Below are 15,514 nucleotides of genomic sequence, written 5' to 3'. Positions count from 1 at the left end.
GACACAGACTGGTGCTTAGAATGTTGTAGGTCTTCCAGCCTATGTATTGACTCTGTTAGGGTTGTATTCTCTCTCTCTGTAGCAGAGCTTTCTCAGAATATTTTCAAATAAGATAAACTTCTTGCCCATTTTACTACAATTCTGACACGAGATCCTCATGCTGCTCTAGGACCTGATCAGTTTGCGCCTGAGCATTTTGGCATAGAACTGTGGCGGAGTCTGACATGCTTGCATTAGGTGACCTGCAGTCAACTTTGCCGGAGTAGCCTGCTGGCGATGGAGGTGGGGAAGGGGAGACGCTATCCCTTGCCCTTGATTCTGTGGCATTTACTTTGTGCCTACGGCATGTAGCACATTGTCATCGTGATCACCTCTGGGCTGAGGCACGAGCGAAGTTTTTTAAGACAATAGGTCTCACAAAAAACAAGCCTACAGGGGCCACTGCACTTGATCCAGCAATTTGTGGATTGTGAGCATTTTCTGCCATTTCAGATTGCTTCTGCACCATGTCACCACGGGTATAGCAAGACTTAACTTCGTGGGAAGAATAAAAGTTTAAAAAACAGTACTTTATGACATATGCTGAAAGACACTTCACCCTATGGGGAGATTATCACCCCTTCCTGACCTTGACAGTGGTCATAGACTGTAATGAGTAAGCAAATTTTTCCAAGCTGTAGGAATGGCAAGCTTCTGCAGCAGAAAGGTGCCTGCTTCGATTTAACTAAAAGGATTGTTGGAAGCATTAAAAGGTACAGAACATGAAGATTTTGACCTCAGGAGACATAAAAACACTTGGCTGTTGCCCTAGTACATGTGTAAAACTACTCATTAACTTATATTTAAAAATACAACTGATTATTAGGAGCACTTGAAACAACGACTATGCCGAGTTTGTGTACGCGGAATGATGAATACAGACCAGTTTATCACCCTGTAAGTAGAACTTTCAGATACACAGAACTGTCCGATATGATAGAGTATAATATCGGACAGTTCTATGTAAGACCATGAGTATTCATGGTCTTGCTGCGGTGGTTTGATGTGTTTCGGGGTCGGGCTGGGGCTCTCGGCTTTCGATTCCATTGCGCATCGGATTTGGTCGTATCTCTATGAGTGAGGGAATTCATTAATTTGTTTCACTTTTTTCATCTTATTTTATTCGTCACATATGAGAGAGAATTGACTGGAAGCATTCCATGAAAAAAATTGAGGTAATCTTACTTTTTAATATATTAAAAAATCGTTGAAGTTATTGAGCCCTGTAGCTCTGAATTTTTTACTAATTCATGTACATGTAATGTGCACACTACTTTCTTTGTGACTGACAGGTATAGGTGTATCCAGATATGTTTAGCATTAGCATAGGCATATGATGCAAGAAAGCAAGCTTATGCAGCATCAGCCAAAAAAAAAAAAAAAAAAAAACCCTTCCACTTCACTCCTCCGTTCGTTCGAAATACCTGTCCAGCTGAGCCTTAAATTTATTTAGGCTATCAACTTCCACAACAAGGGATGGAAGTCTGTTCCACCAACCAGCTACCCACTGGCTAAAGGCAAATTTCCACACATCTATCCTACATCTGTCTTTCCTCAATTTGAATTTATGCCCTCTCAGGTGATTATTCTGAGCAAGAGGCAGTATCCCATCAGCATTGAGCATGCTCAAACCATTCAAGGCTTTGTACACCTCTATCAGATCACTTCGCCGGTGCCTAGTCTCCAGACACTAATTTGCAAAACTTAAGCCTTTCTTCGTAAGAGCAACTCTTCGGTTCCGTTCACTAACCTTGTTGCCCTCCTCTGTACTCGTTCCAGCAGCTCTACGTCCTTCTTGAAATGAGGCCTCCAGACCTGTATACAGTACTCAAAGTGCGGCCTGACCATTGCCTTATACAAAGGAATAATCACCTCCCTATCCCTGCTAGAAAAATTCCTGTATATCATTGATAAGACACCATGAGCTACTCTTGCAACCCATCTGCACTGCTCAGAGAACTTCATATCTGCCTGTACAATTACCCCCAGGTCCTTTTTATTCTCTACCACTGTCAGTGTAGTACCACAGAGTTGATACATTGCTCTGGAGTTGCTGTTTCCCATATGTAGTACTTTACATTTGTCAATGTTAAACTTCATTTGCCACCTCTCAGCCCATCTGCTCAGCCTTTCCAGATCCTGTTGCAGCAGCATAGTGTCAGTAGCGTCCTTAACAACCCTGCCAACCTTTGTATTGTCTGCAAACTTGGACATTAAGCTTGATATACCATCATCAATATCATTTATAAATACAGAAAACAATAATGGACCCAACACTGAGCCCTGAGGGACTCCACTAATAACATTAGTCCACGATGAGCAGTGTCCATTGATTACCACTCTCTGTCTTCTCCCCCTCAACCACCCTTTTATCCATAGCAGCAATTTGCCTCCAATGTCACACTGCTCCAATTTGTGTAGCAGTCTTCCATGTGCAACAGTATCAAAAGCCTTTCTAAGATCCAAGTATATAATATCAAACCTATTCCCTGCGTCCAGTTCTTTTGTGACTGCATCATAGTATCCAATCAAATTGGTCAGGCAAGACCTTCCCTTAACAAAACCATACTGTGTCTGAGCTATAACTGAATTCTTGTCAAGATGATCCTGCAGTGCTTCTTTAACCAGTGCTTCCATTAATTTTCCTGGAACAGAAGCTAAACTCACAGGTCTATAATTACTTGTGTCAGCCTTTGATCCTCCTTTGTGAATTGGGGTTACATTTGCACATCTCCAGTCTGTGGGTACCTCCCCTGAGTCCAAGGAAACTCTCATAATTATGGCTAACAGATTGCTTACTTCCTTTGCTGCCTCCTTTAATATAACTGGATAGATCCCTTCCACCCCAGGTGCCTTTCTTGTATTTATCTTCAACAATTTCTCCTCCACTTTACTCTCAATTATTACAAGATCATCTAGATCACTGCCAGTGTTTACTTCAACTATGGCATTCCCCTTCCTGAATAACTCATCATGTGTGAATGTAGATGCAAAATTTTGATTTAGTTTGTTAGCTACCTGAGCAGGACCATGAACAGTTGAACCATCGATATCAAGTGGGCCAATCTGATTCATCCCCTTCCTTCTAGAGTTTACATAAGTAAAGAACTCGTTGCTGTTTTTCTTTGCATCCCTTGCCAAAGATTTCTCGTAATCTGCCTTCGCCTGCCTAACCTCCTTTGTAACTTGGTTACAGATCAACTTGTATCTATCATAGGCTTCTGTGTCACATGTTAATTTATATGTATCCCATGCATTTTTCTTCTCTGCCATATGTCTCATTAGTTCATCTGACATCCATTTAGGCCTGAACCTTGTTTTCTTAGTTGGTATGTAAAGCCTAGTAGCTTCCAAGATAAGTTCTTTGAATGCTTCCCATTTTGAGTTTGCTTCGGCACACTGTGATCACTGCCACCTACTGGTTCCTGTATCTGCAGATTCTTAATGCATGAAGAATCACTACTGATAATCAAATCAAGAGTATTGCTCCTTCTAGTTGCCTCCCGAACATGCTGATTTAGAAAACAATCATCCAATAAATCCACAAAAGCCTTGCTACTGTGTGAGTGACCAACCCACAAATTCCAGTCAATATCTGGGAAATTAAAATACCCCATTATAAGACTCTCTGATTTACTGGTCCACTATTTCCTTGTACAGTTTCTTATTATACTCAGAGTCATTAGGCCTATAGCACACTCCTACTCTCAATTTTGATCTCCCAATGCTTATGTCACACCAAATTGACTCGACACTGCACTGTCCAGCGATGTCGACTGGCTTCACTTCCTTGGATTTTGTGTTTCTAAAACTAATAGCATAACCCCTCCTCCCTTCCTATTCTGTCTATCCGTTCTGTAGACGTTGTACTCACCAAATTCCAGTTCTGCATTACTTATATCTGTGTGACACCATGTCTCTGATATCCCAACAATATCCACCTTTGATGCTTTGAGTAATACCTCAAATTCATCAAATTTATTTACCACACTCCTAGCATTGGTGTACACGCAAGTATACACGCACCTGTTCTTTTTCTTAGCTACCCTAACACAACCCATGTGTTTACTTGTACCCCAATGACTCCCAGCAGTCTCTGAAATATCCTGAATCTTATTTTCCAAGCTGCTGCTCATCCCTGTAGAAGCAGTCTCTCCTGTTAACAAGTACAGACCAGGCTGAAAAAAATTCTATCCCTTGAGCCTTGCACAATCTTTCCAGGGCCGAATTGTTCAGACATGTTCAGATGTGTCACGACCCCACAAGTCAGATAGCTATATAAACCTGTGAAGTGTTTCTTCCATGTTGTTTTTTTAGTGCAGGCATGCTAACTAGTATCTGCTTCTAATGTGATTTTCATATTCTGTCTTTGACAATGGCAATTCATTGTGCAAACAATCCAAATATATTTTGCTCATTTGAAGTAACTATGTTATGATAAAACAAAGGCAGGATATAAAATCATTTGTGAAAAATGTAAATGCTGTATATTTTGGAATTAAATTAGGTCCCCTCCCTCAACAAAGTATGGCATACATGTGTGGAGGATTTGCAATTGTGGAAATGTGATTACAAAAAGTAAAATTTTTGTTTAAGAAGTTTTCAGTGTAATGGAATTTTACTACATGTCATTTTTATTTCCAATTTTTGAAATTACCTCGGTCTCTTATAATTTTTTTTTTTAGTCTATTACTCTAATATGTAAAAGCAATATGCAAAATGAAAATATACTCACATGCTTTGCTGCATAATTGAAAGAAGCTACTGTATTTTCTAGGACATTTTCAACCCTAAAGAAAAATTAGACACATTAGATCTCCAAATACAGAATATTTAGAACTAGTTATAATACAGTAAAACTAATTTAACATTTTACATCTTAAGTTTTCCTGTGCAAGAAAAAAAAGTCATTATTTTGCCACACTAAACTAATATTTTGCTATCCATATCTAGTTACCATTAGAAGAATAAAAAAATAAAATTAATAAAAATGGAAATAAATACAAGATTTTGGTATCTAGTAAACCATCATCTATCTGTAACTATTAATTTTTTGTAATTAGATTACTATATGTTATATAATGATCTTTGATGTCAGTTATGGCTTAATGTGAAATTAGGCAGAAAAATTTGAGAAACAGACACAAGGTGTTCAAAGCAAAAATAAGTTCAAATGTTTTACATGCAGTTACGAATAGCACTATCCACGTTGAATACAAGGTTGAAACAAAGCAAAGTTCTTTTTCAACCTTCAAAGAGCATGAAAAGAGAGTTAAGTATATATCCATTTAACAGAACCTTTTGCACCCTCTGTTGCTGTTTAAGCAACACATTGTGTAAGTGTTTCACTAGATTAATACTGAGGCAGTACAGACAGCTTAGAACTAAATGAAAGACTGTGATATTGACCAGTTTATCAATTTAATTGGCTTAGTCTACAAAACTAAGCCAATTAATTCTATTAATTGGCTATTTCTAAATTCTATTAAAGGGGTGGTTGAGGGGGAGAAGATAGAATGGTAATCACTGGACACTGCTCATCGTGGACTAATATTATTAGTGGAGTCCCTCAGGGTTCAGTGTTGGGCCCATTATTGTTTTCTGTATTTATAAATGATATTGATGATGGTATATCAAGCTTAATATCCAAGTTTGCAGACGATACGAAGGTTGGCAGGGTTGTCAAGGGCACTACTGACACTATGCTGCTGCAACAGGATCTGGAAAGGTTGAGCAGATGGGCTGAGAGGTAGCAAATGAAGTTTAACGTTGACAAATGTAAAGTACATATGGGAAACAGCAACCCCAGAGCAACGTATCAACTCTGTGGTACTACACTGACAGTGGTAGAGAATGAAAGGGACCTTGGGGTGGTTGTGCAGGCATATATGAAGTTTTCTGAGCAGTGCAGACAGCCTGCAAGAGTAGCTCATGGTGTATTGTCAGTGATATATAGGAATTTTTCTAGCAGGGATAAGGAGGTGATTATTCCCTTGTATAAGGCAATGGTCAAGTCACACCTAGAGTACTGTATACAGGTCTGGAGGCCAAATTTCAAGAAGGATGTAGAGCTGCTGGAATGAGTACAGAGAAGGGCAACAAGATTAGTGAATGGAACAAAGGGGTGCTCTTACAAAGAAAGTCTTAAGTTTGGCAAATTACAGTGTCTGGAGACTAGGCACCAGTGAGGTGATCTGATAGAGGTGATAAAGCCTTGAATGGTTTGAGCATGCTCAATGCTGATGGGATTCTTCCTCTTGCTCAGAATAATCACCTGAGAGGGAATAAATTCAAATTGAGGAAATATAGATGTAGGATAGATGTGCGGAAATTTGCCTTTAGCCAGCGGGTGGTTGGTTGGTTGGTGGAACAGACTTCCATCCCTTGTCGTGGAAGTTGATAGCCTAAATAAGTTTAAGGCTCAGCTGGACAGGTATTTCAAATGAACAGAGGTGAAGTGGAAGTGGTTTTTTTTTTTTTTTTTTGGCTGATGCTGCATAAGCTTGCTTTCTTGCATCAAATGCCTCTACTAATGCTAATGAGTGGAAAATTGGGCAGTGTCAATGAACGCTTAGTAATGTTGCTGTTAACTTCAAAATTACTCCTGATGATTACAAAAATCAAGTACGTTTAGAGGAATTATTTTGTAAACTTGAACAATATTGTATCTTATATTTTAGTTCGGCTGTTCCTTTGGGTATTTTAAACACACAGGAACCAGTAAAACCAAACTTTGCATGGTTTAAAGCTATGTTTGGATCTCTAAATTTTGACTATGGAATGTTTTCAATCCCATTGCCATGTAGCAAAATATAGTTCATGCTTTCATTGGAAATGTGTCAAAAATTTAAATTTTAACAAGAACTTTTTTTTCCAAAATAATTTAAGTTACTCTGAGACAATTTATCCATGTGATATATAAAGGAACTTGCCTCTGAGCTGCCTGACAAAAAGTTGCATAATAGGCTGGGTATTTTTGCATGTCAATGAATTAAAGAAATTAAAAAAAAAGGCTTAATTTTAATTGAGGTACACATAAAATGGAGGGTTAATCACTATTTAACAGAGATTAACCTCAAAGAAAAGTACCTAAAAAAATTACACAAAATGTTTGTTGTTTTCGTTTAAGAATTAGACCTCACAACAAATAATGTCATAGGTCATTATAGTGTCACAGATAGCATATTCTTTAATGTAAAAGAGTTCTAGATGGCCCTGCAGACTCAAATATGAATTTAGTTTCAATATTTTTTAGATGTCATGGTACAATTATATTATACAATAACTTCATAAGTGGTTATTGTATAAATTAGAACAGGTGAGGATAACAGGGAAGATCCATCATGGATTAGAGGATGGTAAAAGGATAGAAGGTGGTCATAAATGTGTATTCTTCAAGTGGACTGGAGTAGCAAGTGGAATTCCTTAGAGATCAGTGCTTTGGCTTAGTACCCCCAGTTTATCTTCCTAAATGATATTGATTAGGCAATACAGGGGAAGCTGTTAAAGTGTGCTAATGACTTAAATGTTCAGAGGGTGGTTAACAATAAGAACCAGAATGTGATACTTCAAAAAGGATTTGGAATGATTGCAAAATGGTCTTAAAAATGGCAGCTAAAGTTTAATAATATCATATGTAAAATACTGCAGTTGGGAAACAAACTCAGGAGTAACATTAAAAAGAGAAGTCTTAAAAGATGTTCAGGATAAGAAAGAGTTAGGGATCACAATTCAGCAAGGTGAAGTTCAATGTGCAGTGTAAGCAAGCAGCAAGAAAAGTACCAGAGGGCACAAATATAAAATCTTAGGTAGCAATAGTAGACTCGATCTTGAAGTTTATCTTCATGTAAGTGTTGTGGAATAAGATGTCAGTAAAGGTGGCCAAGGCAGAGGGATTGGCAAAATTCAAGGAAGAATCAAATAGGCACTTGAAGGAGATGGTTTATGCATGGGTACTACTACACATACATCATTCCTACTACCCAGGTAGTAGGAATGCATTGTTTAATGGTTATCTTATATATTTAATTATTTATTTTTTTCCTTTTGCAGAAAAACTGATTCCTTGCATCATTATATCATTTCAATATTAACACCATAATGCTAACAAAAAATAATAAAATAAAAGGCTTCTGAATTTTTTTTTTTTTTTTTTTTTTTTTTTGTTTACACTATGGCAGTTAACATTAAACTTCTATAAATGATCTTTAAGCACTTGTTTCACATGTATATTAAAATGTCTGGGTGCAGGGTTATATCTGAATGGCCTTGAAACTCACTGTGTGTGAAGCTAAAGTTCCATATTTTGCCTCTAAGATGTATAATTTTACCTATGATACTTTTCAAATTCATTTTTAGTACACCAAATTAAAAAAGTAACTAATAATTTATTTAAAACAGACAACTAATATTCTTAAGTACACTGATTACTAAGTTGGGTTATTTCTATTAATAATAAGGTAACTCAAGCAATGAGGTTAAAGTATATAACATAAGTAAAGCATAGATAATCTGCTTGCCTATATTCAAGATGACAAAAAATGGAAAATCTGCATTTTGTCAGAGACAGGCTAAAACGTGCTTGAAAAAGGCTGATTAATTCCTTATATCATGGAATTCAAGTCTTTCCAACTATATAGCAATGGACACATCTGTCAAAGGTCCACTATACTTATGGCAAAATTAAGTGGCACTTGATAGCTGATATGCCTTTAAACGTTGCATATCCAAAATGTTGTATAATAGTTAAATATAAGTGAAAAACATACACACACAGATGCTTACTTATCTGTTCTTCGTGAATATCCAGCTCCTCTATGTCCAACATCCAGTCCAACAGTCTCCTTCCAGTGCTTAGCATAAGTAATGCTACAATCACAGGGATATCCCCTAATGGGCTTCACAATCAGATATTCAACTAGTTGAAAATAATATATGAAATACTATTAAAGTGCTCCATTGATATAAAACTCAATGACTGAGAATTCATATAGAAAAAAAAAAGAAAAAAAAAAAAATACTAACCAGCAAGCTGCCCTATTGGTTGCTGCCGATTTCCAGTAATTGGCATTGTACAAGAACCTGCAGTCTCTCTCAGATTACTAGGCAGAATATAACAAAATCCTATATGTTCAGGAGTTATTTCAGTGCTGGTATAAAAGTCCACCATATAAGCCTAAAGAACAGGAATTTCAAGCTGTTCATAATAAGTACACTATATACTTTGCATATGAACTGTTTTTATAGCCACAACCATTTTATATCATTAACCTTTCTTTAGTCAATGAAATTACCAAGTGAAATTTAAGCTAACTTGCTAATTGCTTACAATTAGTTTAGTAAAAAAAAATCAATCTTTGCTAAAAATGTACACACACAGATCCATACTTAATTTTGAATTTAGAAAATTGATCTAATAATGTATCAAAATGCTTCCATTCATACAAAATAATTAGGTAAATTTAGAAGTTGCTAAAGCATGCCAAGAGTACAATTCTACCCCAACAATGATTTTATGTACGCAAAATATCAATTTTCAAAGTTATTAAATACTTAATAAGATTTCTATTTTCAGAAATAACTTCTTGCCCCAGGAAAAGTTCAGGCATTTCTCTAAGCCCAAACCTTTCTTTAGACTGATGGCGTTCAAGTTTACTTGAAGATCAAAAGCTGAAATAAAAAGATTGAGGCATTGGAGCTTGCCTGCCATTCTTCACTCTTCCTAAACAAAAGTTCTGGATCACTTGACTAAGTAGATTCAAAGAGCATCTCATCTGAATGGAGAATGACTGGTTAAAGGCTATGCAGGTTGAAGGAATGGGTGCTGCTTTCTATCTCCTGAGTCTTCATTGGGGGGGATACAGGACACTTGTTGTCCTATAACCCCCAGAACTCTGCCTGTAATAGTAAACAAAGAGACTAGTATAATATTCTGAATACACTGATTCAGTGCTGTATTTCAACCATGATGTAGAACCACCCCATCAGGCTACCAAAGATCTAAAATTACAATATCAAATTAGGTAAACTAATTGTTTCTTATTAAAATGATAAATCAATCTAATGACAGTTTGAATCAGAATTGATTTATAAGATATTTTAATCTTTGAAGTAAAAACATAAGTAAAAAGTTGAAAGGAAATTATTCCAATAATTATGGAAAATTACCCATATCCAGTTTTTCAAAATTATTTAAAAAATCCTATCATTCACAATCATAATATCTTGTGTTTGAAAACATTCTAATGCTTATGGACATATATGCTTAATACTTAGTTGAAATAAAGAGCTTAATTTATAATAAGTGGGCAGCAGAAACAGAACAGTATATATAAAAGCATAAAGTCCTTGAAGCAGGGGTTTTGATCTCTCCAGTTGGTGCTATTACAAGTTACTCTTATGTATTTCACTACAAATAAATACAATAGCCTCTTCAAAAAAATGCTATTGACTTGAAATGTGGTGCAACTACTGACAGTGATTTCTAATGGTTTCATTCCTGTTGCAACTCTCATAATAAGATCACAAACCTGAAAGATTATAACTATTTCAAAGGTTGTCTTTGACAATTATGCTTCAACTGGCACTCAGCTAAAATAAATGTGCAAGAGCTCTGAAATTCAATAAATATAATCTTGGTTACTAAGAAAAAGAAAGAAAGGAACTTCAAATTAAAGTTTGTTTCAAAAGATTTGGGCAACAAATCCAGCTCAATATTTGCAAAGTAAAATGTTATCATTTGATGATTACTATTAGAAGTACTGCTACATGTATCTTGAGGAAAGGTTAACCTCAGTAATGAAATTACTGACTGATAGGGAAAAAATAAACTTCGCATTAGATTTTTTTTTTTTTTTTTTTTTATATATATAAAGGAATTTATTACCACACAATTTCAATGGAACCTGTTATTCTTTGATTTTTTAAAAGAATTTATTTCTACTCTACATAGTACACAAAGTATATTATATATGAAAGGTGTCTGAAAAGTTTGAGCTTAACTAGAAAAAGCAGGGGGACTACAATCCTTAAATGTATGCATTATGTTTAATTTAGAGGTTATTTATTTGTGTATAATCAAATACTATGACTTGAATATGATCCAAAGACATCAGGTTATGGTAAATACATTTGATTATTTACCTAGTCAGATAACTCATCAGCAATTAATAGAAATTGGAGCAGAGAGCATTTTTTTTTAATTAAAACCTGAAGGTGTAATCCAATGCATACATTACCCAGCTTATGTTATAGATGCAAATATTCTTTCAATTTTACAATATAATTCTGCTTTGGAGCAAATAAATAAAATAAAACAAGTTTAACATGTGCATACACACAGAAAAAAAAAGCAAATTCTTTGACATGGCATTTTAGCTCTTAAAAGGGCCTTTTAAAAAAAAAACCCCTTGTAGAGATAATGGATTTAGACCTACACTGAATTTGTATCAGGTTCATCTTTATTTTTTGTTATACTGATAATAAAAGGCTCTGTTGAACTGATAGATTAACCACTCAATGTATTCTATAATTCCATTTATTTCCCCCCCAAAATGACTTTTCAGGTTCGAAGACATGGTCAAGATTTTTTAGTCAGATGTTACGCAAGAAAATGCAATCTTCATAGTAAATTTAAAGGCTACATTTTAGTAGTTGTACTGAGATTAATTTATTCACCTGATTTAGGACTAGACTTCTTCTGCAACTTAAAAATACAGATGACTAAGATTCATTTTTGCAGATTCGTGTGCCATTGCTACATTCAATTACTTTGAAGAATTGAAAATAAATCCTTTTAGGATGGAATTAAAGCTTTGCCAAAATGGTGGCATCTTAAAGGAGGAGATTATGTAGAATAATACCATGCATTTATCTCTCTTGCTTCTTTCGTAGGCTCAAAACGTTTCAGTAACCTCTCATTTAAGGACACCTGCAGTAGCTGGCACAAAAGATGAAGGAAAACAGTGCATGCATAATAACAAATGTATCATTGGATGTGGGTGGCCAGCGTAATGTTAAGTCAATTACATTTGACACAAGTGCTGAGATAACAAAATTTAGAGTAGTGTATGTTATAGACTAAATGACTGTGTGCAGGACATTCACACAGAACTATTCTGGATTCATTAGATGAATACAAAGTATTTTCTACACCAGCGTGTCAAAGATGCAACAACAGAAAGCAACAGATCTGATAATCAACAGGAACTACTAGGTAATCAGTCTATTAATGTAGGATTTACTTAGGGATAATTGCTATCAAGTGTAAAGGGAAGGAATTTTGCTTGTATAAAGTTGGCTACAATGGTCTTGGACAGTTTAAATTCTTTTCAGTGGGACCAACTAACAATGTTACTATATGCAAATTATAAATGGGAAGCATTCAGATATGTCGGCACAGAAGACACCAAGCTTTTTATATCAATTAAAAGATCCTGTTCAAGATTTAGACCTACATGGATGTCAGATGAATTGATGACACTAGTGGCAAAGAAGAAAAATTCATGGGATGATTACCAGGCAGATAAGAAGAGAAGATAAGATAAGCTTCCCTTTACTAAGGGTGTTAAGAAGTTATGCCAGATTGAGAAGTCTTTGGATAAGAATGAAAAAAAAAAGTAGCAGAGTATATCTTTATGTTAACGCTAGGAAGAAAGATGAGCTGCACTGGTCCACTAGATATGAATGGTATAACCACTGATGATTCTGTTTAGGTTTCTGAAAAATGTTTTTTTTTTATCTACATTTTAATGCACAAAAAAACTTTAGGGATGGTGAAAATGAGAGGAAAGTGGAAAAGAAATACTGATGAAGCTAAAAGTGAATAAGGTACCTGAGGTTGACAGAATCTCTGGTTATATTAAACAGAAGTGAGCTAAGCAAACCTTCAGTCATCATTATGAACCATCTTTGGGTTCAGAGCTCCCTACAGACTACAAGACCAATAAACCTGACAGCTTCTATTGAGGGAAAATAATGGTCACTAGTTTAAGAAGTAATGCAGCTAAACAGCAATCACAGCATAGATCTGTTAAGGGAAAATTTTGCCCGATCAACCTTATTAGCTACCATGACACGATAACAAAGGAACAATGATATCAACAGGAGACCATGATATTATTTGTCTTGTGGAGACATGGCTAAACCACATTAAGTCTACTGACATTCTTTGTAACTTGAAATACAATGTTGAAATGAAAGAATGTGATAACTGAGGAAGGGGTGGAGTTGTAATCATTTATAAAAATAAGGAAGTTTGCCTTCAGCCAGCAAGTGTTTGATTGTCAGAAAACTTCCATCTGTTGTGGAAGTGGGTGGATTGAATAAAATCAAGGAAGAACTAGAAAAATTCTTGGCGTGTATGGCTGGGTGAAGTGTGTATTTTTTTTTTTTTTTTTTTTGCTAATGCTTTATAACCTTACTTTCTTGCATCATTTGCCACTACTAACACAAGCCACTGAAGGATTCAAACTAGCAAACTCTGGTCCTTGGAAATAATGATTAAAACATAACTTTGAAAAGTTTACTTAACTCTGGAACATACTTCTGAAATTCGAACAGAATGGATTAAATACTAATTTAAGATCTAATATTCAAACCATCATAGGAGATTTCAATATCCCTTTCCCATGTTTTCTGCATGCAAAGGCCTCCCTATTAAACCTTATCAATATGCTGGACTCTCACAATCTCTACCCTAATGACACGAAGAGGTCAACAGTTAGATATAATCTTTCATAACCTTCCACAGGTGACACTTACAAAACCTGCAATCTACTTCAACTCTGACTATCCACCTTTAGATTGTTTTATGAGAATCTCTTTCAATACTTCAGATAGCTATTATAAGCACATTGGATAAAAAAAAGTGTTCTTGTTTATACTCCGATAAAACTACTAGAAAGTAGTTTTATCGGAGTATTATCAAAGTTTTATCAGAGTAGTTTTATCAAAGGGGTTTACAATTAATTATTTTTGACAATGAATATATCAACTCTATTTATCAGTCACACAGGCTTGAACCATGGTCCACTCAAAGCACTTGCCCTGTGCACATTAAAACCTAGCTAGGTCAGACAAGATAATGATTTGCAACTGCTAGAAATCATGGGGGTTGATAATGGCAGATTTTAAATTTCTGAATCAACTGTATATTGTTAGGGTAACTAAGAATAGAAACAGGTGCAGGTATACTTGCATGTACACCAATGCTAGGAGTTCAGTAAATAAATTTGATGAATTTGAGGTATTGCTCAAAACATCAAAGGCAGATATTGTTGGGATATCAGAGACGTGGTGTCACACAGATATAAGGGATGCAGAACTGGAATTTGGGGAGTACAACATCTACAGAAAGGATAGACAGGATAGGAAGGGGGAGGGGTTATGCTATTAGTTAAGAAACACATAAAAACTAAGGAAGTGAAGCCAGTCGACATAGCTGGACAGTGCAGTGTTGAGTCAGTTTGGTGTGACATAAGCATTGGGAGATCAAAATTGAGAGTTGGAGTGTGCTATAGGCCTAATGACTCTGATGAGTATAATAAGAAACAGTACAGGGAAATAGAGTGGGCTAGTAAATCAGAGAGTCTTATAATGGGAGATTTTAATTTCTCAGATATTGACTGGAATTTGGGGGCTGGTCACTCACACTAGCAGGGCTTTTGTGGATTTATTGGATGATTGTTTTCTACATCAGCATGTTCGGGAGGCAACTAGAGGGAGTAATACTCTTGATTTGATTATCAGCAGTGATTCTTCATGCATTAAGAATCTGCAGATAAATGAACCACTAGGTGGCAGTGATCACAGTGTGCTGAAGTGGGATTTACTCAAAGAGGTAACTACCATTAGGGGTAAAGGGAAGGGTTATTGCTTCCATAAAGGCGACTATGATGGACTGAGACAGTATTTAAATTCTATACAGTGGGACCAACTGATGATGTTACCAACAGCAAATTCAAAATGGGAAGCATTCAAAGAACTTATCTTGGAAGCTACTAGGCTTTACATACCAACTAAGAAATATTGTTCAAGGTTTAGGCCAAAATGGATGTCAGATGAACTAATGAGGCATATGGCAGAGAAGAAAAATGCATGGGATACTTACAAATTAACACATGACACAGAAGCCTATGATAGATACAAGTTGATATGCAACCAAGTTACAAAGGAAGTTAGGCAGGCGAAGGCAGATTACGAGAAATCCTTGGCAAGGGATGCAAAGAAAAACAGCAAAGAGTTCTTTACTTATGTAAACTCTAGAAGGAAGGGGATGAATCAGATTGGTCCACTTGATATTGATGGGTCAACTGTTGATGATCCTGCTCAGGTAGCTAACAAACTAAATGAATATTTTGCATCGACACATGAGTTATTCAGCGAGGGGAATGCCAGAGGTGTATTCAACTCTAGCAGTAAGCTACAGAATCTTGAAATAACTGAGAGTAAAGTGGAGGAGAAACTGTTGAAGATA

The 15,514-nt window shown here is 35.9% G+C and overlaps 1 protein-coding gene across 1 annotated transcript in view; it reads right to left on the bottom strand.

The window, feature by feature from the left end:
• LOC150087642 (glycerophosphocholine phosphodiesterase GPCPD1-like) overlaps positions 1–15,514 on the bottom strand; it is a 149,369-nt gene that overhangs the window by 66,419 nt on the left and 67,436 nt on the right. The window contains exons 7-9 of the mRNA XM_090369173.1: positions 9,064–9,214; positions 8,824–8,956; positions 4,775–4,829 (exon numbers count right to left, since the gene is read on the bottom strand). Of these exons, the coding sequence (XP_090225299.1) occupies positions 4,775–4,829; positions 8,824–8,956; positions 9,064–9,214 (339 nt within the window). The remainder of the gene's footprint in view (positions 1–4,774; positions 4,830–8,823; positions 8,957–9,063; positions 9,215–15,514) is intronic.

Source organism: Mastigoproctus giganteus, chromosome 3 (assembly GCF_048544385.1).
Source record: "Mastigoproctus giganteus isolate SK-2022 chromosome 3, ASM4854438v1, whole genome shotgun sequence".
NCBI lineage: Eukaryota > Metazoa > Arthropoda > Arachnida > Uropygi > Thelyphonidae > Mastigoproctus > Mastigoproctus giganteus.
Note: the sequence above shows the minus strand (reverse complement) of the source record. Positions and strands in the feature narration are given on the sequence as shown.